This window comes from Paroedura picta, chromosome 6, assembly GCF_049243985.1.
Source record: "Paroedura picta isolate Pp20150507F chromosome 6, Ppicta_v3.0, whole genome shotgun sequence".
Taxonomy (NCBI): Eukaryota; Metazoa; Chordata; class Lepidosauria; order Squamata; family Gekkonidae; genus Paroedura; species Paroedura picta.
Window position 1 is genome coordinate 12811037 of NC_135374.1, and position 23022 is coordinate 12834058.

At 46.1% G+C, this 23022-nt stretch overlaps 1 protein-coding gene and 1 non-coding gene across 7 annotated transcripts in view; both read left to right on the forward strand.

Moving 5' to 3' along the window:
• CEP295 (centrosomal protein 295) overlaps positions 1-23022 on the forward strand; it is a 39220-nt gene that overhangs the window by 7138 nt on the left and 9060 nt on the right. For 4 of the 6 annotated variants that reach the window (XM_077341452.1, XM_077341450.1, XM_077341453.1 and 1 more), the window contains exons 6-23: positions 295-408; positions 930-1070; positions 3042-3225; positions 4008-4151; positions 5221-5445; positions 6791-6897; positions 7343-7561; positions 8619-8719; positions 8849-9842; positions 13414-13600; positions 14412-14564; positions 15470-15688; positions 16761-16870; positions 17794-17947; positions 18229-18462; positions 20204-20343; positions 20797-20929; positions 22233-22942. In XM_077341452.1, the coding sequence (XP_077197567.1) occupies positions 295-408; positions 930-1070; positions 3042-3225; positions 4008-4151; positions 5221-5445; positions 6791-6897; positions 7343-7561; positions 8619-8719; positions 8849-9842; positions 13414-13600; positions 14412-14564; positions 15470-15688; positions 16761-16870; positions 17794-17947; positions 18229-18462; positions 20204-20343; positions 20797-20929; positions 22233-22942 (4269 nt within the window). Of the gene's footprint in view, positions 1-294; positions 409-929; positions 1071-3041; positions 3226-3928; positions 4152-5220; positions 5446-6790; positions 6898-7342; positions 7562-8618; positions 8720-8848; positions 9843-13413; positions 13601-14411; positions 14565-15469; positions 15689-16760; positions 16871-17793; positions 17948-18228; positions 18463-20203; positions 20344-20796; positions 20930-22232; positions 22943-23022 lie in introns of those variants that run through there. The other 2 variants (XM_077341454.1, XM_077341455.1) reach the window with 2 other exon arrangements.
• LOC143840874 (small nucleolar RNA U2-19) lies at positions 17355-17446 on the forward strand. Its single transcript, XR_013232464.1, has one exon. It is a non-coding gene; the product is annotated as a small nucleolar RNA U2-19 (small nucleolar RNA).

A 23022-nucleotide genomic window follows, 5' to 3' on the forward strand; every position in this document is an offset into this window, starting at 1 on the left:
AGCTAATATTGTCACACATCGGTTCAGTCAGCTGAGAGACAGGCAGGAAATGTGCATTGCCTCCTAGAAATGTGATTGGCTATGCTTAAATGAGTTTAATTCCTGTCATCAGCGTATCTCTGCTACCCAAGTTGCTGTGCTTGTGGATTTTTAGTAGGAGCATTTTTGACGTTCTGCCCCTGGCTGAGTCATGTGCTGTGCATAGTAGGCAGCCTTGTACGATATATTGTCCTGTTTAGAATGCAGTAGAAGACTTACCATTGCTAATGGCTGTTTGTTCTTTGTATATTTTAGAGAATTGAGCTGAAGAGCACACCTGCAGTGAAGGTCTACAGTGGTGACAGCTTTGCGATCAGTCGCCACCACTTCTTTGACCCATATGTGGACAGAGAAATGGACACAGAACAGGTGATTGCTTCTGGAGTTGCATGTGTAGTATTCCCTTCAATAGCAGGACACATTCTCACTAGGTTTCTGCTGTCGGCTGCAGAAGACCAGTGATTTGCATAACTTTGGTATGAACCCAGGTCTCTGTAGGTAATCATGGAACCTCCATGTATTTCTGGTCCTTAGTTGCTCTTTTGTTTGTGCTTGTGGTGGGCAAGGATGTTGGATCAGAGTTTCACAAATGTGCTCTCCACCAGACAAATACTATAGTAGTACAGCTTGTTCAAAGTTAACGTCTTATAAATAGAAGTTGCTTTTGTGTGCATTAAGGACAGATTACTTAATGGAGCCAGAAGAAATTTTTTGTGAATCCAGCATTTGGCTGAGATTGAATTCAGGTACAGCTGATATTTTAGATGAACCTCTTGAATCTGCAGTTTGGTCCTTCAGGCCTGTTTGATTCAATAGCTACGAAACTGCTTGCTTGTTGTTGAGGCTCTGTGGAGCTTGACTTTGCTAACCTGTTGTTCGCTCACTGCCAGCCAGATGCTCAGTTGCTTGCGGAAGAGGAAACCAAACGGCAGGAAGAACTACAGAACCAAGAAGAAAGGGAAAAGAGAGAACAGCTGGAGAAGGCTCACCTGAGAGGCAAGCATGCCTTGAAGATGGTTCGCTTAGCACGAGTAAGTGGCCATGAAAATGTTGCATCTTAACTTGAAATGTGAAACAAAAAATAATAATATTGTACATTAAGAGCCCAAGGAGAGCTCTGAAGTCCCACATGAAGTCTGCTGTGTCCTGGGTTTCCCATGAGAACTGCGTCCTGGGGTCACATGAGAGCTTCCCAGGGGTTTTGTGGCCTTTTCCAGAAGTTATGGATGGCCACTGACCTCACTAGACATCAAGCTAGGAGCTCACTTTCCCTGTTGCTCAACTGGCCTAGTCTCTTCCTCCACAATGAAAACAGCAAATGATCAATCGATTGATTTGCTGACTCTCACATCTTACTTCCATGCCCATTTCTCTGAAAGGGCATGTCACCACTTCCAGGGTTCTTGGAAGCCTGAAAACCATTTTAGGGGATCCTCCATAGCCAAAAGGTTGAAAAACTCTGTCTTAGTTCAACGTCTCAAATCCAGTATTACCAGCCTCCTCCCACTTCTGTGTGCACACCCCTCCCACCCTGCATGTGTGACAGTGAGCAAGTTCCACATCAGAGGATTGTGAGACCATGGCAGCACACGCCTCCCAGGAGGCCTTCTTGCGAAAAATCAGGGAGTGTGAACAGTATGACAGCAATTAAACCACACCAGGCTAGGAAACCTTCAGTTTTACTGCAGAGAATCTCTGGATTGACCTGTTGTGGTTGCACTGCTGTCAGTTCTGCTGGGAACATCGCAGTGGTCGTGCTGGGTTTGCAGAAATGCTCCCACCTTCAGCTTCTACTGCAGAGATTTTTGGAGAGTTTGATTCTGTTCTGCCCTTCCTTTTGGGGGGGGGGTATTTTTCCTATCTGTCGGAAACAATGCTGGATGGGGGCACTTCCTACAATAAATTTGTCCTCCCTTAAGATACTGCAAGCCTCTTCTTTTTATTAAGAAGTGATTTTATTGAAATGGTCTCTTCCGTGCCAAACCACAACAAGCCCCATGCTTATTCTCACTGCCTTGTAGTTTCCTTAAACATGTGTATGCTAAATATTTTGCTGCGTCTTGCATTAGGGATTCATTTTTAAGGCACTTTACTAATTCAACAGAAGCTATAAAGCTGAGCTATTAAGGGAGACTAATGTGGGCTTCTCTTCCCAGATTAGTCAATGTTGGTGTAACTTACCTGATGCTGTGGAGAAGGAAGCTATTAATATTTTAAGTAGTAATTAACAAACTGTGTTTTCTGAAACCATATAGGGAAATCTTCATCGCTGCAGCCAATGTTTCATAACAATCTATGGCTTAATAAAAGGCCTTTCAACTCTAAATCATGCTGAATAATGGCATGTACCTCTTTTTAAGGGAAGAGGCAGGTTTATTTAGAAGAGAAAATAGCTCACTTTATGAAACAAGGTAACTTAGCTTTTCCTGTGTAATGTATGCATGTCCTTGATCTTGTTGCCAATCTAATAGAACCTTCATATACATACATAAATATATCCTTATCCATTGTTCCTCTTAATATTTGTGAAACAGCCCTAGGGGTGGAGTGTGTTCTGGCTGTCCAAGATGGAATAGGGCCAGCCAGGGTGCGGCCAGCTTTGCTGATTTGGCCCTCCCTCTCCAGCTCCCGCCCTTCTTCCCTGGATGCCAGGCACTTTGCTCTCAGACGCCTGAGAGAGACACACAGAGACAAAGAGCCCTGCCACATCGCAAACAACCTCTGATTACCTGCTATGGCTCTTGCTGTGAGGGAGAGAGACAGCGAAAAACTGCAAAGGAGCCCCAAACTGCAAATGACCCTTGCTTCCTGCAAAGTTATAATGGGCTTTATTGCTAGTATATATATAAATCAGAAATAATATGCCCCTCTGAATTTGCTTAATGGCACCTTTTTCTTACACCTTTTTCCGCGATGCACAAAGAGTGAGATTGGTTGCGTCAAGCAAAACACCCGGCTTTGAAAGCTGGCCTCTTAACTAATTGGTTCTGCCACCTTTTTAGGACAGGGAAAAACTGATGAAAGAGCTTGAACAGATGCAGAACATGGACCTGGCTCGTAGAAGACAGATAGTTGCCCAGATGCCACCTCAGCTGTTTGAACCAGGCTACAGACGTGAGGAACTGAGGGAAGAATGGCAAAGAGAACTGGAGTGTGCCTTTGAAGACATGTATACTGGAGAGCGAAGTACGTTTTAAAAAAAATCTATAATAGTGTTCTTTGGCTTCCCCCCCCCCCCCCCAGCTATGTTTAGAGAGGGTTGCTTGGAAACTAGTCAAGGTTCCTCATTGAGGAAGACAATAATGGCTGGTGAGCTTTGTTAGTCTGCAGCTATCAGCCAGTATGCTGCTGCAGCATCCAAGCAATGTGAGGGTGTTTGGGCGCCTTCTGTGTTGCTGTGCTTAATTCATTCATGGTGGTAGTGAGGTCTTGCACACCTGGGCCAGTGCCCCCGCATAAGCCAAGCGCAGCCAGAACTCCTGCGATGTACTGTCCTTTTCCCCTGTAGCAAGTGTTCAGGATCACCTTAGCAGGCAAAGTGAACTGGAGATGATTCCCTAAAGGCAGTGGGGTTTTTTGTTTTGAAAAATGGCGACAGACCTGGAAGGGATCCCAGGAGTCAGCAAGTCCAACCCCCTGCACAATGCAGGAAATTGATAGCTACCTCCCCCATGACCCCTGCTCTGTGCCCAGAGGAAGGCCAATCTGGCTGGGAGGAAAATTCCTTCCTATTCCTCAAAGTGGGCCATGAGAGCTAAGGACTGCCTCATCCTTTCCTGCAAATGCTGGCAGGGGCTCATGGGAATTTAGCCCATGGACATCTGGAGGGACGCAGTTTGACTACCCCTGAAAGACAGTTTAAAAGCTTTGGGTGTTTTTTTTTTTTTAGCGCCTATCTTCTGGGTATTTAGAATCGGCAGTACAATCACTTGCATGTCCATTTCATATGGCTTAATTCCTCCACGTAGAAATGAGAGGAGACCTCATTCTGCACCTTGACCCACAGCCTTTGCCGGCCTTGTCTGATCACTCTCAGGACAACGAACTGGATCTTTCCCAGGAGCCTGGAGATGCGCCATCCAAACAGGGGGACGTGCAGGACACAGAGCCAGGTAGTCACAGAAATTTCTGACCTGGGTTCTTTTTATGCTGATGTTCACTCACTGACACTATTGTGAGCCACCTCTACGTGGCAGTGAAAAGTTTTGCAAGGAACGTTTCTGTAAAGGTTGATTGAACGTTGATGCACAGCTTGCTTTAAAAATTCATGCATAAATGTTTAGCTTAGCTAATTTTATTCATTTATTTTATTTGTTTATTTTCAACCTTTATACTCTACCCTTCCCCAGAGATTCGGGGGAGCATGCAGCCTCAGTGGGTGGTGTGGGAAGGGCAGTAGAGTCGTTAGATCAAGGAAAGTCTATCCGTTAGAGAGGATGATGGCTTTTGCGGGTGTATTTTTACATTGTAGTAGAAATCCCAATCTTGGCTGGAATGGTGGCTCTGCATTTGTAAATAGCTGGTGTAAAACAGATGGCCCATTTTGTAAGTTTCTTGTAGGTCAGTTTCCTCAGGTTGATAATTTGTACTGGCAAATAGCATGCGTTGGCCTCTGCAGTAACTACCCTGTTTTCTCTGGAGAGGGGTGAGGTTTGGCAAAACCGGTTGTGGCAGGCAAATTCACAGAGACAGAAACCCCAAAGGTTTATATATGTTTAAAGTTGTTACAAGAGCCTCTTGTAGCGCAGGATGGTAAGGCAGCAGACATGCTGTCTGGAAGCTCTGCCCATGAGGCTGGGAGTTCGATCCCAGCAGCTGGCTCAAGGTTGACTCAGCCTTCCATCCTTCCGAGGTCGGTAAAATGAGTGCCCAGCTTGCTGGGGGATAAACGGTAATGACTGGGGAAGGGAATGGCAAACCACCCTGCATTGAGTCTGCCATGAAAACGCTAGAGGGCGTCACCTCAAGGGTCAGACATGACCCGGTGCTTGCACAGGGGATACCTTTACCTTTTAAAGTTGTCACTCTGTGTTTTGTTAAAAAGCTCCCAAAGGCATAAAATGCTCTATATACTGTTTTAAAGGGTTTAGGGTTTTGTTTTTTACCACTGAACTCAATTTTAGATCAAATTCTTGCATAAACTTAAGTGATGTGTTTTACATGCTTTCTTCTGGATTTTAGGCATTGAAGTACAAAAGGCACCCAAGACTCATTCGAAATTAGCTTTAAAAAAATTGCTAAGCAAGATCAGAAGCCAAAAAAACCACTGGTCAGCAAGACATGAGCCAGCAGCTCCGAGTGAGACGGACACGATTGAGTCGGGAACGATTTCTAGCAGAGAGAGAAGGTTGTGTGAATCGGAACCGGAGGATGAACCGAACCGTAATCTTGCCTCTGAAGCAAAGGGTACGCCTGGTCTGATTTGCCCTTACGTTTTGGGGTTGAACGCAATCATAATCATGCATAGGACTGAAAGAATCTTAAAACAAATCCTATACACATAATGGCGTCAGGCCCATTCCACAAATGGTGATGCCTTCCACTGATGGAGAATTCCTTTTGTTAGAGCAGAGGGGCGCTAAGCTGTGGCTCCAGACGGCCATAGACTACAACTACCATGGTGTTGTCAGGGGCTTATGGTAATTGTAGTCCATGGACACCTGGAGAACCACAGCTTGGCCACTCCTGTGTTAGAGGAAAGTGTTCATAGAGGGTTTAACTCAAGGAAGCTTAAGGCTTTCTGGCAAGGGGGATTGTTTTCTCAAATAGAGTTATGATATGACATAGGATGGGGGGAGGATGGCTGTTAAAAATTCCATTTTCACCACTGTGGTGCATGCCATCACGTGAGCCTAAGCAGCATCTAGATGCCCAGTGTGGATAGTGAATCTATTCACTATAGCAATGGCAGTGTTAGAAAGATCGGTCTGATACGACCAAACTTGTGGACCCCAGTTAACAGCCCCTGTTGTATTTGGCCCCCATTGAAGCATCTGCGTTGTTGGTAAGGGCAGCTTTACACAAGAGCACATTCAGTAACTTATTGTCAAGGTTTCAATAACAAACATCAGTAAGACTAAATCAGCTACGTCAAGAAGAGGAGTATATCCCCAGAGAGCATCTAACTTGGAAGAAGGCACTTCCTGCAATGGTGCCAGCTTGTTTTCCTATTTTTCAGGCCCAGCAGAACGTTGTGAGGGCCTGGGTTTGAATTGGGAACTCATTCCACCAGGGCTAGAATCTCTGGGGCCAGGGATTACCAACAAATTGGTGTTGGCAGAGCACAGTGGTCTCTGGGGAACATATTCGGAGAGGCAGTCCCTCAGATACACAGATTAAAGTTGATACAGAAGATAAAAATATTCAATGGATTTCCCTTCAAAGCCATTGACAGAATTCATGCAAGATACCTGTTGCCTCGTTCTCCATTTTCTCCATCATGGCTTGGGGATCGCCATTCCTACTTGGTGTGAAGAAAAGATTTTCCTCTTGAAAACTTGTATCCTAGAACTCTTTGGTCTTTTAAGATGTTGCTGGATTTTAAGATCTTGCTCTTCTGCAGGCCAACACAGCCGCCCATCTGAAACGTTTGCCATTTTGAGATCTTTCCAATCCATTTTTCTTTCTTCAGTGCTCTAAACTTTTACTCACATGCATGGAGCATAAATGATTCAGCCTCAAGTCCATTTATTTTGGACAGAAAAATTTGCCTTACAGCTGATCAATAGTATAATCTACATTTGTATTTTAGAGCTACCAGAAATATTGGACCACACTGTTGTTGCTGGAAACGCAGGTGTAAGTCCCTCACAAGAGCAGCCAGCCAGCATTGGAAAGGATGTAGAAAGGCAAAAACAGGTATAATCCCCTTCCCCCCCTTCTAGTCTTGGCATTTTCCATTGCAGCAGTGATATCACTAGTTTTTGTCATATTTACATCAAGTTAGTCCCAACAACTTTGGAGCATTTGCTTTTATTTTAAAGCTTAAAATATTTCCTTTATTTGAATGCTAAAAATTAGCTTGAGAAGATAATCTGTCTTCCTGATTTAGCTTCAACTTCCCATGAGTGGATTCTTGTTACGATCCCCCCTCCCCATACACGCACACACACACATCTTGCTTTAATGAGGAGCCTGCAACCCTCAGGAGTGGCCTTTAGGTGGGCATACAAGGGGGCTGCAGCACTCAGTGGGGAGGGGGGGAGTAGCAAGCATCTTCCTCAGGAGTTGGCTTGTGGGAGTACTGGATCCATCTTGGAGAATTCCTCTTGTCTGTATTACACAAAGTGTTCTTTTGATCCAGATGGAGTGGCTGGAGCGCAAGAAACAAGAGCAGCTTGCCTTGCTTCAGCAAATCGAGGAGCAGAAGATTCAGCTGGAGGTTGATTTGCTGAAGGCCCAGATGCAGGGCCTGGAGGGAGACGTTACGAAAGAGCAGGAGAAGAGAGCACCACAGTCTCAGGCTGTTCAGATGAGCGACTGGGAGACTCCTGTGAACCAGCAGCAGGAAACTGAACCGAAGGTAAACAAGACCAAAAAAAACCCAGCCAGCCCAAGAGGAAGCGTTGATTCACCTTGCTGGAAGAAATGTGAAACCACATTATCAGCCATTCTACTAGGCTGGATTTTGTAAATTTTTTGGCCGCGTAGAGAATAATTCAGTTGATGAACAGGGATTCTTCCTTATCTGCTTGTTACTCAGAGCAGCAGTTTGTGCATTTAGTTAAATGTGTATGTTCACAGTTAAATGACTTGGTATTAAACAAACCAACAAAAAAAGAAAGTTGCCTGACTTATCTGTGCAGTGATCCATAATTCCTTTCTGTGGGATGGTGCATAAATGCCAGAAAGCAATCTGTTTGACAGCAAAGAGACCACCAATAGTAATATTGCAAAGAAAGTCTAGAATAGCCCCGAATGCTGTCAAAGGGTAGCATATACATCTTGCTCAAATGGTATGGATCTCTGGAGAGTCAACCTCTGGTTAGCTTTACTAAGTTGTGACTGTTGCAGGCTTTGAAATAGGAATTAGTGGGACCCCCAGAACTCATGCAGGCAAATAACATCTTGTGTTCTCTCTGCTAAATTTGATCAACTTGATTTCTTATTGAAGAGCTACCCAAAGAAGTCACAGCTTACAATTAAAAAAAATACCCATCCGTGATTTTTTATGCATCTGCCAGGATGGGAGCATTGAGATATCGGAATATGTATTACTCCAATGTAGGCTATACGATCAATTCAGGAGAGAACTTATACCATCCCCACAGAATAAGTCCAACTCAGAGGCGATCAAAGACATGTTGTCAGACAAACACACAGAAATAACTTCTGTTGTGGCCAGATTTGCTTGGAGGGCAATCAAAAAAAAGGAAGAGCTGGGTAGATTCGGAGCAACTTTGGTAGAGATAGCCTCAGTTGCTTGAGATAATGCTTGTGAGTTTTTTAAATTAGAATGTTGATTCTTATAGCTGGAATGTTTCAAATTTTATACTATCAATGATCTTTTAATGTACTTTTTGATTACTGGTCTAAGTGCCGTAATAACGAGTATTTGATTTGATTTGATTTCTTATTAGTTGGAAACTGCTGTAGGAACACAAGTGGCCAGCAGTTCTAGGGAGGACGATCATCTACAAATGATCCGTGACTATCAGCAGCGTCTTCTTATGCAAAACAGGTAATTTGACAGAATTAAGGTGGTGGGCCTGCCTGTTTGGCAGGACTTCAGTAACTGAAAAGTGATTCTGTTCATGAAAAACGTTTGTCATTCCTTCTGATGATTCATGTGTGTGTATATTGTTTTTAGGATGCACAAAGAGTCAGTTGATGAAGCCCGAAAACGTTTACAGGAGTATCAGAACAAGCTAAAACAAAGATACCCGTCAGTTTCTGCAGCCTTGTTTGGTCCTCCTTCTTCTGCTGGTTTTGCACACCTAAACTCTGTCCCTGCGCCATCGTTGTTACAAGGATCTGATGCCTCTCAGAGAACTGGTCAAACGGCTTATTTGCCATCTAAGATTGCTCCCGTGCAAGATTTTGCACAGCCAGCTGGGTATTCAGAACTTCCTTGGAGGTTGGAAGAGCCCTTGGAGAAGAAGGACGTGGAACGAAGACATGATGTGGGCAGTCGGGGATGCATCCAAACAACTGAGGCCAGGGTTCAGCAAAGACCTCTCGAGTTATCCCAGTTTTATGGTTCGCACCAAGAGACAGAAAAAGCAGATCTAGCGGGAACACCAGCCACAGAGGCATTGGAATTCCATAGGATTCCTGGATTATTCACACAGGAATCTTCTGCTAAAACACAGCCAGTGCCGGCTGTGCGGCAGGTCCAGTTCACTTTGCCTACGGAAATGTCTCCCGGGTCTTCCGAAACCTTCCGGCCTTACAAATCAGAAATTTGTGCAGCCCCAGCAGAAACGACTCCATTGCCAACTGCTTTAAAGCACATCCCGGCAGAGAACAGAGCAACCCTTGACCAGACTTGTCACCCTCCTGTCCAGCCTTTGCTTTCCCCTTCCGCTAGAGAACCTGGGAGGCTCCAGGGACCAAAGCCCGGAAGCGGCTCCTTGTCCAGTTATCCCGATGTTGTGGAGCTGAGGAACAGGATGCTGGCTTCCTCCGAGAGCATCCAGGCTCAGCAGGAGCACTTGAAAGCGCTGCAGGAGCAGCTGGAGGAACACAGGGAAGCTCTTCTTGCTCGGCAGAGGGCGCAGGAGGACGCGCTCATGCGCAAGCATGCTCAGCTGAAGGAGCAGATGGAGCAGCAGCAAGCGGCTCTAAAGACCTTCCTTCAACAGGTATGCTTTCTGAGTGTGCAGCGAGGAGGCGGTGGCATTCTTCAGTTGAATTCTGAAACAGAGCTCCCACCTGCAGACTTAATGTGGTCCATCAGTTGTGCAGGGCTGTTTTTGGGATGGCATGTTGTCTTTGAGTCCACTAGCACAAGGGTAGTCGACCTGTGGTCCTCCAGATGTCCATGGACTACAATTCCCACGAGCCCCTGCCAGCAAATGCTGGCAGGGGCTCGTGGGAATTGTAGTCCATGGACATCTGGAGGACCACAGGTTGAGTCCTCCTGCACTAGCACACCTTGGAGACCGACAAGAGTTTCAGGGCATAACCCAGGCTTTCTTGACCCAAGCCCTAGGGTGTCTTGATGGCTTTGGAAGGCTTTCCCGAATTGTATTTTAAAATATGTTAATTTATTGGGTGGTATGACCATATATGGTCATTTTGGCCCCTTCCCCCCTCCCTAAATGGCCAGTGATGGGTCTGGAGGTGGTGGAAAGGGGAAGGGACCCTGGGTGGACATGTCCACAGCTCTGCTTCTCAACCGTATTCTGCACGATTGCACCACTTCTGGGGTTTCTCGAAGCCTGAAGGATGTTTCAGGGGGTTCTCAATGGTAAAAAAACGTTGAGAAAGGCTGGCATAACCTTTCAGAAGTCATAGCTTATTGGATGTTTTGACACTTGGATACGTATGAAAGTTTTGTTGGCCTCTAAGGTGCTATGGGACTCCACTGCAGACCAACATCTGAAGCTTCTCAGGATGAGCTTGTGGATCCTTCCCAAGAACGGCAGCACTTCCTTCCCCTGGTTTGAGAGACTAGATAGGGATAGAGGCAGCGTAGTGTAGTGGTTGGATTGTGGAGCGTGGATCCAGAGGCCCAGGTTCAGATCCTCACTCTGCCATGAAAGCTTGCGAGGGTAACGTTCAGCCAATTGCGCACTCTCAGGCTAGCCCACCTCACAGTGTGTTTGCCACGTGTAAAATGGTGGCACTGAGACTGATGTGAGCTGCCCTGACTTTTTGGAGGATAAAAATGTGCTGAAAAATAAACCCTCTATTGACTTAAAGACATTTTTTTACATGTGTTGGTTTTCTAAAGAGAGGGGGGGGGTTGTTTTCCACTGGGGTGTGCAGATCCACTGAGTGTGGCAGGTGATTCATTGCTTCTGTGGGGAGAGCTTTGGAGAAAGCATCCCAATTATTTCACCACCAAAGAAGACTGCAGCTACAGAGGCTACCTTATTGCTGCTTTGTATATCAGGGGAAGCTGGCTGGCTTTAGACATTCCTGCTGGCAAAATGGTAAGGACAGGGCGGTTTGGTTTGCTCCTCTGGTAATCCATGTTTCTGGCTCAGAATAGGCCTCCCCACCAGCTTTGGCAAGAAGGCTTTCTTTAAATCAGTTCAGCTCTTTTTTTTCTCCCCTTCCCGGAGAGAGCGATTCCAAAACGCCAGCGGGCTTTACAGCAATTTAGCACAACATTAGCTTGTAGCTGTTAGGAGTTTGTGGACATTTTAGATCGGGGAGGATAGGGCAAATTAATTTTAAATGTCCCTGCTGGATTGGAGATATATAACACCTTCTGTTGGAAAAAGTTTACGTTCAAGCCCACAAAAAACATTGTGAATGCAGTGGTGTGTGTGTGTGTGTGTACATGGGGGCGGATGGGGTGGGTAACTGCTTTCCCAGGCAGAGTTGCATCCTTCCAAGCTTTGATTTTGAAGAGTGTTATTCATTTGTGGTCTGCTCTACCAGTTGGTCAGTTTAGCTGAGCCTTGGCCTAGAGCACTCACTGGTAGTCTTCAAGCAAAGGTTGGATACACACTTTTCTTGGATGCTTTAGGATGCTTAGGGCTAATCCTGCGTTGAGCAGGGGGTTGGACTAGATGACCTGTATGGGCCCTTCCAACTCTATGATTCTATGAGAGCAGAGGTGGCCCCAACCTGTAGCTCTCCAGATGCCCAGGGACTACAAATCCCATGAGCCAGGAACATCTGGAGAGCCACAGTTTGGCCACCTCTGGTCTAGAAGCATGACTTTTGGGGAGGATGGTGTTCAGTAGCAGCAGGTCAAAAATAGTTTAAAAACCAGTCTCTAACAGTAATTGTTTTCTCCTGTAGTAGATATCTATTTTATATTGATTATACTATGTCACAAAAACTTGGTTTACACCGCTACGTTTTTTAGGAGTGGTAATTTTAAAGGCAGGATCATCTGCTTTTATATATAAGCTGCTTTTTTGAGTGGGGTCATCTTACATTCAGGGTCATCTTCTTTTGAAGCATGGGGAGAAATTCCCCTAGCGAGAAGGAAGAAAACCAGGAGAAGAATTTATATCTAACGAATACTTACTCCTTTCAGAATTTGCATTATTTGGCACAGAAAACTGTAGTGTTCAGTACTTATGGGATTTTAAATAATTAGTTCCCTTCTATTCAGACAACTCTGCCCAGTGTGCGGGTTGAATCTGTGAGCTGTTGCAGACTTTTTCTCATACCCACTTTTGAGAGCTCAAGGCATTGCAAGAATGCTTTGTGCAGGTGTAGAATCTCATTCATCTGACCTCACAGAGACCAGAAGGAAGAATCTGAGGCAAGGGGGAAGTAGAAGAGTCAGAAACGGGGTCTGCAAAGGCCTTGCTGCCAGGTTGTGGGAGACATAGACTGGGCAGACCTGACAAGGTGCACGAAGATATTCTGTCTTCCATGCACTGGAAGTTACTTTTCCCAACTGCAAGTCTTATGCGGACTGCCAGATACAGCAGTGCTGTCGTCTCATTAATGTGCTGTTGTATCTTGTCTCTGGTAGAATTGCACTTACTTTAAAATCAGAGTCCAGTAGCACCTTTAAGACCAACAAAGATTTATTCAGGGCGTGAGCTTTCGAGTGCAGGCACTCTTCGTCTGATAAGGAGTGCTTGCACTCGAAAGCTCACACCCTAAATAAATCTTTGTTGGTCTTAAAGGTGCTACTGGACTCTGATTTTATTGTGCTACTTCAGACCAACACGGCTACCCATTTGTATCTTACTTTAAAACACTGCTTTTAAAAAGCACCTTGCTCATTCCAAAACATTTCACAAATGAGTCTTGGCTGTCCAGCGGCGCCAATTTCTCCATTTCTCCAGGCCTCTGAGTTCCCCCCCACCCTCTCCCACATCCGTTAGCCTGGCTAAAATCTCTCTCCTCTTCAAAGCACATTTATAGCCAAAGTTTCACACCCACATTTAGATAGCCTTTTGTCCTGGGCTACTTGTTTAAAAGATGACTTTGCTGTCATCCTTGAACTCCTTGGGGAGAAATACAGCTCAGTGAACATATATTTTGCTTGCAGGGGGATATCTCAGTAGCACCAGTAGAAGAATCTCAGGTAGCAGAGCTGGGAAGGACTCCGCTGCCTGACAGACCTGTCTCAGGCACAGGAAACTTTGTCCTGGGCTAATGGTGCAAGGCAGCTTTTATCCTGTTCATAATGTGTCTTTATTTTCCTGTATGTATGTGAAGTATGTGGCTAGAACAGCAGCAACGAAACTTTCCCAGTGGTTTATATCCACTACTGTTAATCCCACTCTGTAGGCAGGGCAGTCCAGCACATCTGGAGAGGAGACTCCCCAGGCACGAGACCCTCATCACTTCAAACTTTTGGCAACACTGGCTAAAGAAGCAAACGTTGCTGACCAAGAGGACACTGAGAGTAGCCCTACGAGCAGCTCGGCCCAAGAGAATTTTTCGTTTCCAAGCCTGGGTTCATCGGAGCAGATTGGTAAGGCCCCTTATTGACATTCTGAATGCCTTCTCATTTGCCTGGGGGCAGTGGAGTTTCCTCTTTCCTTTCAAGCTAACAGTGCAAGTTTGCTAAGCAAAACCGTAACGAGTTGGATCTGTTTTGTCAGTCATAATGTTCTTCTCTGCACAAAGAGCCTTCTGTGGGCAAAAGGGGCTCCTTAAAGTCATCAGGACTTTGTGCCAGAGGACAAATCTCTTGCTGTCAGTGGAACAGCCTGTTAATTCTGCTTCATGGGGACAGGTGGGAATCCAAAGGGTCATACTCTTAAAGTTGCAGATTTAGGGCCTGCATTTGAATGATTTGGTTTTTATTTCTTAGCAGGCCTAATTGGAGTTTTAAAACTGTGACCCTTTCTGTGTTTCTGTCATTGTTTTGTTCATATTGTTTAATTTCCATTGTAAGCCCCCTTAAGTTCAACAAGGGAGAAAGAAGGCAAATCAAAGTTCAGAATAAATGTATCTGGTGTGTTATACAGCCAGCTACTTCTGAAACCCAAGGGCTTCAGAGCAGGTTGTGATAAAACATTGTAGGGGGGGGATGATATTCAAAGAAAAAGTAAAAAATCCTTCTGGGTGCTCCAAAGCCTTTGGGAAGCTGAAAAAAGTGGATTGTTGGACCTTTGCCAGGGCATCGCTTATTGCCATATTTTGTTGGTGAGGTTTGAGACAGAACGGCTTGCCTGAGGCCAGAAGCAAGACTTGAACCAAGACTTGATGCATAGCTCAGGTCTCCTTTTTATTGCACCGCTGCAGTTCCTGGTGGCCTGAACCCTACGTTTGCCTTACAGAGCCGTTTCAAAGTACTTGGGAAAGAGAGCCAAAATGGAGACCTCCAAAGCCGCCTTTGGCTAAAGTCAAGCTTGGCCTTGATTTGGAACAGCACGAACTTAGTGCTATACTGGAGCTCGACACACCAAGGAGCAGCAGGATTTCTGGTACAGGTGGGTGGGTTTTCTTTTCCTCCCCCCCCCCCTCTCTGGGTGACTCTGCCCTCCCCTTGTTTTGTAGCTGACAGGTCTCAAAAATGTCTACAGTTTATAAACCAGCAAGATGCTATTTAATTGTAAGGCCATGTTATTTTAAAGTAGGGGATGAAAAGTCGTTGTTTTTATGGCCTGCTCTCATTGGCCCGCTGAACCGAGACTGTTGCCTCATACCCAGTTTTGTTACCAACATGGCTGAGTTTTCCCAGGTCTGGTGGCCTGGTTTGCATAGCAGCTGTGCACGCTTTCGTGTTCTCATCATCTTCCTCCTCCACTACTTTTGAATGCCTTGTGCCAAACTGGTATTCTGACTTCTGCGAGTGAAGCATTGTTTCTGGCTGGACAGAAAAACCAGATTTGGGAAGAGGAGACAGGGGGAGATTTGGGGGTACCAATGCCACTCCACTGTTTTACCTGTGTTGTTCCATTGGCCAAATGTGTTGCTAAAAGTCCCAGGAACAAGGATAGAGCTATAAAAATGGTTTTATATATCTGATGTTTGTGCATTAGCAAAAAGATACTGAGATTTTGCAGCGAATGCAGGTATTCAAAGCACCGGCACTTGTGAAATGCTAACATAACCAGTGGTCTAAAAATAGTGTCTGAAATCATTGAGAAAAGGCGAATGTCCTAATTCTTAAGTAGATCATAGAACAGAGAGAAACATCAAAAAGGTGGTCATGTTACAAAGCCTGGCAGAGCTGAGGAATGAGGTTACTTAAAAAAAAAGATTATTTAAAGTCCAATAAGAAAATGAGCTTCCTAATGGAAACAAAATATCTTCTAAAGAGAAAGTACTTAGGTTGCTTTTGCTTTTTTAAAAAAAATGTTCCTACTTTGAGTGCCGCTTGTGACCATTTCAGGTTACAGAGAATCTCTTGCTGGAGACACTTTGCTCACGTCGCCTGCTGGCGAGCTTCAGTCTGGTGCTCAGGCGGATGGATCCCTTCACGAAGAAACGGATGTCCTAAGAATTACAGCAGATGCCGAAGAACAAAGTTCTAGTGGAAGTCTCAGGAGCTACTCGAGTCGATCATGGCACGAGAAGTGGGTGACGGATGCCAGCAGCTCGTGCGATCGAGGTGAGAATGGTTCCCTTTTGCGCAGGTTAATATCAGGCAGGATCCAAAGCGCCATCGATGCAACAACACTTGCACCACATCGTTTAGCTTCATAATAATAGAATAATAGTTGGAAGGGACCTCCTGGGTCATCTAGTCCAACCCCCTGCACTATGCAGGACACTCCCAACCCTCTCGCTCATCCACTGTCACCTGCCACCCCCTTGAACCTTCACAGAATCAGCCTCTCCGTCAGATGGCTCTCCAGCCTCTGTTTAAAAACTTCCAAAGATGGAGAACCCCCCACCTCCCGAGAAAGCCTTTTCCACTCTGTTTCGAACTTCTTCCGGATGTTTAGATGGAATTTCTTTTGAATTAATCTCATCCCATTGGTTCTGGTCCGTCCCTTCCGCTGCCTCCTCAAATGCAACCCCGGGGACTTGGTGGCTCCCTGACCCCTGGGTACGAAGAAGATTTTTAGCTTGTGAATTCAAAAGGAAAGAGAACAAACGTCCCTGCAAGAACGGAGCATTGTTATCGGTTTGCAGAAACTGGGAGTGAGGAGGACAGCTGAGTATCAGCTGGGGAAAAAACGGGAAACATCCTGCTCGAGCCCCCTAATGTTTTAAAATATATTATCACAGGGAAGGGGATAAGGTAAGGGTACTGCCCTGTGAGGCCTGCATCTCCTTATTCCACCCAGGGAACTACCATACAATGCAGAGGAAGTAATAAAGGTAAAGGTAAAGGTATCCCCTGTGCAAGCACCGAGTCATGTCTGACCCTTGGGGTGACGCCCTCCAGCGTTTTCATGGCAGACTCAATACGGGGTGGTTTGCCAGTGCCTTCCCCAGTCATTACCGTTTACCCCCCAGCAAGCTGGGTACTCATTTTACCGACCTCGGAAGGATGGAAGGCTGAGTCAACCAGAGGAAGTAAACACCAGCAGAAATCAATGCATGAATAAGGTCCACCATATAAAGCTTGCTGATCCTAAAATTTGGATAAATAATGAATCGCTGACAATTGTGTCCTGCTCTGAGTAAATATGCTTTATCCTTTTCTTCCCTTTTAAAATATTTCTGATTCCCAGTTCACCCAAGGGAGCGTTCTCTCATGGATCAAGGCTTACTACGTCATGCCACTGTTACTGGAAGGCGACCACCTCTCTATCCTGATTTGTCAGTGACACAATACAATACGGTCAGTCACGCTGGAGATGTAACATGTTCTGGGTGCATTTTTAAAGAAAGTGGCCTGCTTCCCTGATTTTCTGATGTGTGTGCTCTTAAAAGCGATTGGTTTGAAACATTAATTTGAAATTCACCCATAAACGGGAGAGTCATAATGAGGGCTGTGTGGCTTTAACCATTTTTTCCCATACATTTTGGACTGTAGTAGGGTTATATTATCTTTTGGTTTTCAAAAACTTCAGGTGGCAGTGGTGCAGCATTAGTCAATAGCCACAGCATGCTGGCAGGGGTTCATGGGAATTGTAGTCCATGGACTTCTGTAGAGCCACAGTTTGGCCACCCCTGCCAATAGGGGGTCTTGGGGTGGACTCGTTCCTTGGCTTTGCAAGGCCAGTAGGTGATGCGTGTGCCTCACAAAGGGGTGACAGAATACTGCAAACTGTCCCTGCAGAGGTATTGCTTTGCTGTTCTTCTGAGATCCTCTGATTCAAGGGGCTCTGTGATGAGAAATAGCCAAATCTGAGCACCGAAAAAAAGACCAGCAGGTCTATATATAAGGTGCATGATCTAGAACACCATTCTGGGAAGCAATACAAGTCTGAACAAGAGCATGGTATGTGACTGAGGTTTGTAGTGACTGAATGAGTGGGGGATGGGGATGGGGGTGGGGGAGGCTTTCTGTATGCATGTACAAGGGTGTGTGTGTGTGTGTGTGTGTGTGTGTGTGTGTGTGTGTGTGTGTGTGTGTTGGAGAGAGATTGTGCTGAGCTGTGATGACCCCAACACATTTACTGACGGTCAAACCCATGGAGGCGTCTACACTTGAGCTGAGCTCAGAACGAAGCCTTGTAAACGTGAGCTGCACTTCTGGTCACGGCAGGCGGCAGTAACAGCACCTCTTTTTCTTTTTTTAAAAACACATTCTCGCCCCAGGTGGTGCTTAATCCAGCAAGGTCCCCTACTCTGGGGCCATCAAGTCCACAGACGCAAGCACAAGGGGCTGCTGGTAGCTGTTTGTCTTCATCCACTCTTTCCGCTGCCAGCTTTCTAACCAGCGAAAAGCCGGACAAAAGCTTTGCCAGCACAGGTACGTCTTTTCCCTGCGTGTCAAAAGCATCGCTTGAACAACAGTGTGGTTCTTCGGTATCTTTAACAGCAGGGGTAGTCAATCTGTGGTCCTCCAGATGTTCATGGACTACAATTCTCATGGGAATTGTAGTCCATGAACATCTGGACGACCCCAGGTTGACTACTCTTGTTTAACAGGATGATATCCTGATGCTTCATCCCCTCAGCCTGGGTTGTGATTAGAAGCATATTAGCTTCCTTGAGCTGACTGAACCAGGCTGCTTGTGGTGTATTTTTCAGGGTTGTCTTCGGTTAGAGAACAGCCCGGGCGTTTTAGCTCTCCTACGGAAGAGAAAGCAGACACCACCTGGAACCCCTCAGTTTCTTCACTGTACAAACAGGGTGCTGCTGCTGAAGCTTCAGATTCTCATTCTCCTTTTGAAGACGAGCTTCACTCGACCAGTCGAATCCAGCAGATGATCGACAAATATACAAGAGTTTTGAGCTGGTCTCTAAGCAACGGATCGTCTCACGGTAACATTTCCAGAATGCGGAGAACAATACGACCCAGAGGCAGTAATGTCCATGTTTTTAAACCTGTTCTCATATCTTGTACGTTTGCTGGGTTCAGCAGCTGAAAGGGAGAAAATACTGATCTCTCCCCTCTGGCATCAGGAAAACAGAGGCTGCTCCTTCTGCCTCCCTTGAGGGCTTTTACTGGCAGAGGAACAAGAAGGCCCGAAGTAGTTCAGAATATGCTCATCTCTTTTATCCTCACAGCAACCCTGGGAGGTAGGCTAGGCCAAGTCAGAGAGTATCTGGCTCAAGAGAACCCTGAAAACTGCCCTGGCAGAATAGGGATGAACCTGAGCCTCCCACATTTTCATCCGACACTCTTAAGCCAGACTTTTTCAACTTTTTGACTGTGGAGGAGCCCCTGAAATAAATCTTCAGGCTTCAGGGACCCCCGGAAGTGATGTCAGCTGGCCACACCTCTCTGCCACCTCTGAAAGGGGTATAACTACTTTTCACCCTTCTTCTACCTGTATGTTGGCATAGGAGTATTATAGCTGTGCTAGCCCAAGAGCTCGTTGCATCCAGGAATGCAGTGGGTGCTAGCAATGACCCCTGTCCGAGGGCGCCACCAACCTACCTGTGTTTGTTGCTGGTGGCTCGGTAAACATCCTCGCAGCCAGCTGGCCTGCTTTGCAAGCTGCCAGCTGGCTTGAGTGGCGGGCTGGCCAGGGCGCCATGGGAGCCAGCCACAACAGTGGCCAGGGAGCATGTGGCTGGCTTCTGGGGACGGTCTCTCCAGGGACTGGCCCAATCCGGGTGCACCCAGCTTTGCTGGGCACGGCCAAATTGGCCTGTGGAGCTGGAAGTGATGTCTGGACACCCGGATGAGTCCCGGACACTGCTCCGCCCACATTGGTTCTTCCAAAATATATAACGGTTAAAGATAAGGATTAGTGGTATATTGGATTAGTGGTATATGTGGTGTAGGCCTCTAAAGCTTTCTGCTCTCTTGAACTGAATTAAGTATTTTACTGGAAAGTCAGGCATCCACATATCGCTGCTGGGCTTAGTAGCCAGCTATTTTCTGCCGGCAGCTGGAAAAGCTGATCCCAACATAATATTGCCTTAAGAATTCCGAGACTAATGGGACTGTGATACTGGGCTGTGAAAAGAAAGTTGATCCTTTAAATGTCAGAAATGAAATGCTGGACTCAAACTCCGTTCTGTAGTTTACATGCTCACTATAATTTACCTTATCTAAATTAATAAAGCCTATGTTGTATGTATTTCAAATTTTATAGTTCTCGGTTTCTGCCTCTTCACATTCTTAATTAAACCCAGAACAGCATTTGAGTCCAGTGGTACCTTTAAGACCAACAGAGTTTTATTCAAGGTGTGCACGCTTACTTCAACAGATACAGTGCATCAGAATATCCTCAACCATTGTATATAGGTAGGGGGAGGTTTAATTCCCAGGAAGTGCTGGCTAGGGTAAAGATGCATATGAGATTGGGTGATAATAGCAGAGATTGAATTAAGGCAGTAATTAAGATCTGTCAATTTCTATAAGTAAGCAAACAAATACCAGAATTAACAGACAGGAGAGGTTTGGGTCCAGTGGTAGCCCCAAGGTCAAGAAAGCTCAGCACTGGGTATCAGCAGGAGATCGCATACAGATGTTAAGGGAATAAACAACTTTGTTGCCTTAATTCCTTAAACATTTTTACACCCTTTTAAAATCTCTTTTTGATATTTTAAGATCTGGCTGTGGGAGTTGATGCTTCAGATCCTGAGAGAAACCCTCCTGCGGAACTTTTTCAGCCATTGCAACCCAGCCTCGACTTCGATAACTTTTCACCCCTTTCTGAACACAGATTCTCTCACGAGAGCCTCAGCAAGGTACTTCAGAAGCGATGGGAATTATGATTTAGTGCATAGCACGTGCAGGTAGAGCAAGGATTTGTTGTTTCCATTTAAAGATCAGTTCTAGTGCAGAAACATTCCCTTTTTTCCCTTTGTATTCATAGGAAATTGCAAGGTTCTCTGCCAAACAGAGAATGTAGAGCAGGGGTAGTCAAACTGCGGCCCTCCAGATGTCCATGGACTACAATTCCCAGGAGCCCCTGCCAGCGAATGCTGGCAGGGGGCTCCTGGGAATTGTAGTCCTTGGACATCTGGAGGGCCGCAGTTTGACTACCCCTGATGTAGAGTGTTAAGTCTGTTCTTGCAGGGGGCAAGATAACCATCTTACGAAAGTGTTTGTGGGAAACAAGAGTGGAATATCTTGATTAGCATCTTCATGATAACACCTCTAAAGTTTTTCACACACTGTATCTTTTTTTTAATCCCAAGAGTTCAGGTTCATCCAGGAGCCGCGAATTACCCGCTTCCAGCTCAGCAGAACGCAGTATGGGCATTTCTTTCCTCACTGCAGAAGAACAAAGCAGTGCCCTGCAAACAAAAGAGGCCGATGAGGAAACTGAAGGTAAATCCTTGGAACCGCTGGCTTCCGTAGGGAGAAATTCTGCTCTGGTTGTTTGATGAAGATCCTGTCACTGCAGTAGAGGCTTACAGTTCTTTAGATGAGAACCGGCCTTGCTGATCTTAAAGCTCTTAACTTCAGGCTCCAGCAGTTTACATGATAGGTGATCTTAGAATCATAGAACCATAGAGTTGAAGGGGCCATACAGGCCATACAACCCCCTGCTCAACGCAGGATCAGCCCAAAGCATCCTGAAGCATCCAAGAAAAGTGTGTATCCAACCTTTGCTTGAAGACTGCCAGTGAGGGGGAGCTCACCACCTCCTTAGGCAGCCTATTCCACGGCTGAACTACTCTGACTGTGAAAATTTTTTCCCTGATATCTAGCCTATATCGTTTCCTGATATCTAGCCTATATCTTCTGCCGTCAGTGAGAATATAATAATGTGTGTGTGTGTGGGGGGGGGGAAGTCTGATTGTAAAGATGCAAGAGTGGTAAATGGAACATACATACCCAGAATGGGTCTTAGGTGACAGGGCAGATGTGGGCTCTCCTGGAGGCATCATATGTTTCCCATGATTTAGCACCTGGCAATTTGGAAACAATCTGTTTGCCTTGGAAGTTGCAACGAGTACAGAATGCTGTGGTGAGGGTTCTCACGGGGACATCATGGTGAGCCCACACGCAGCTGGTTTGACGGCAGCTGCATTGGTTTCCAGTTATATACCAGATTGAGTTCAAGACCTTTAAGGCCATTTGCAATCTGGGTCCTGTGTACCTGAAGGACTGTCTTTCTCACTAGGCCCTTCGCAGGGCACTCTGCTCTGTGGGTTCGAACAGGCAGGTGATTCCTGGCCGACTGAAAGTATGGTTGGCCTTGACTAGGGCCGGAGCCATTTTGGTCCTGGCCCCTACCTGGTGGAATGAGCTCCCAGAAGAGTGGAGAGCCCTGACAGAACTGTCCCAGTTCGTAAGGCATGCAAGATGGTGCTCTGCTACCAGGCGTTCGGTTGAGGCCAGGGCAGGGAAGCTCTATCGGGCCCCTCTCCTACGTACCCACGAAGGCATCAGGCCTACTGGGGTGGGGACCTGTTGACTTGAGGTATTGGGAGGGTTGTGAGATGGGTTATATTGTGATTTTTACTGTTGCACATGGCCACAAGCAGCGGATAAATAATAATAATATCTTGCTGCTTGACTAATCAATCTCCATGTTCTTAATAATTCTTTTTATTAAAAAGGTTTGTTAGTCTAATTAGTGACTAAAACCTTCTTTTCTCCCCCCCTCCATGATTGCTTTGACCAGAACTTTCTAGTGCAAAAACTAGAAAGCCTTCAATGTTTCCACCAGCTGATGAAGGCTTTTTTGAGCCCTTGCTCACAGAAAGACCTTCCCGTGAGCCTAGCCGCAGCGCTGACAAACCCGTGGACTCCCCCACGACGTCTGAACATGCTACATTGGAACAAATGAGAAAATCTATGGAGAATATGTATATCTCGCCTGGCTGTGAGGCCCTGGAAGGAGTCGAGGAGTGGGTCGGTCACCTTTCCACCTTTGAAAGCTTCCCTAGCCCGAGCCTGAGTCCCGTAGAAGATTGTGGCTCATTCCGTCAGCTCGTGCCTGATTATGGCATACCGAAAAACGCTCTTGGGGTGATGCCTTCCATTAAAGAAGATGTGGCCGGCAGAGAAGAGGACTCGTGTTTTGTCGAACTGCCTGTGGCCCCAGCCGACCCAAAGCACAAGGCGGCACCAGAAGTTGCAGTTACAAATGAAGGCAGGGAAATGGATGGCTCTCAGCGTGCTTCATATCCCGTTGAGGAACACAGCACTTTACCAAGAGAGACTCTGTTTAATTCAGCTCAAGAAGCAAGCTCTGAAATCTCCGCCAGTCCTGCGCAAAATCCTGTGCGCCTAAATGCTGGTGTGCCAGACACACTTCAGAGGTCACCCTTGAGTGCCACTCACCTTAAAAGCTTTGGTTCCTGTTTATCGCAGAGTGACGTACCAGTCTGGGTGAGTGAACCGAGAACAAAGGGGGGCATGTATTTATGCCCATAAAGGTACTCTGAATCTGAAGAAATCCATTGGTCCAC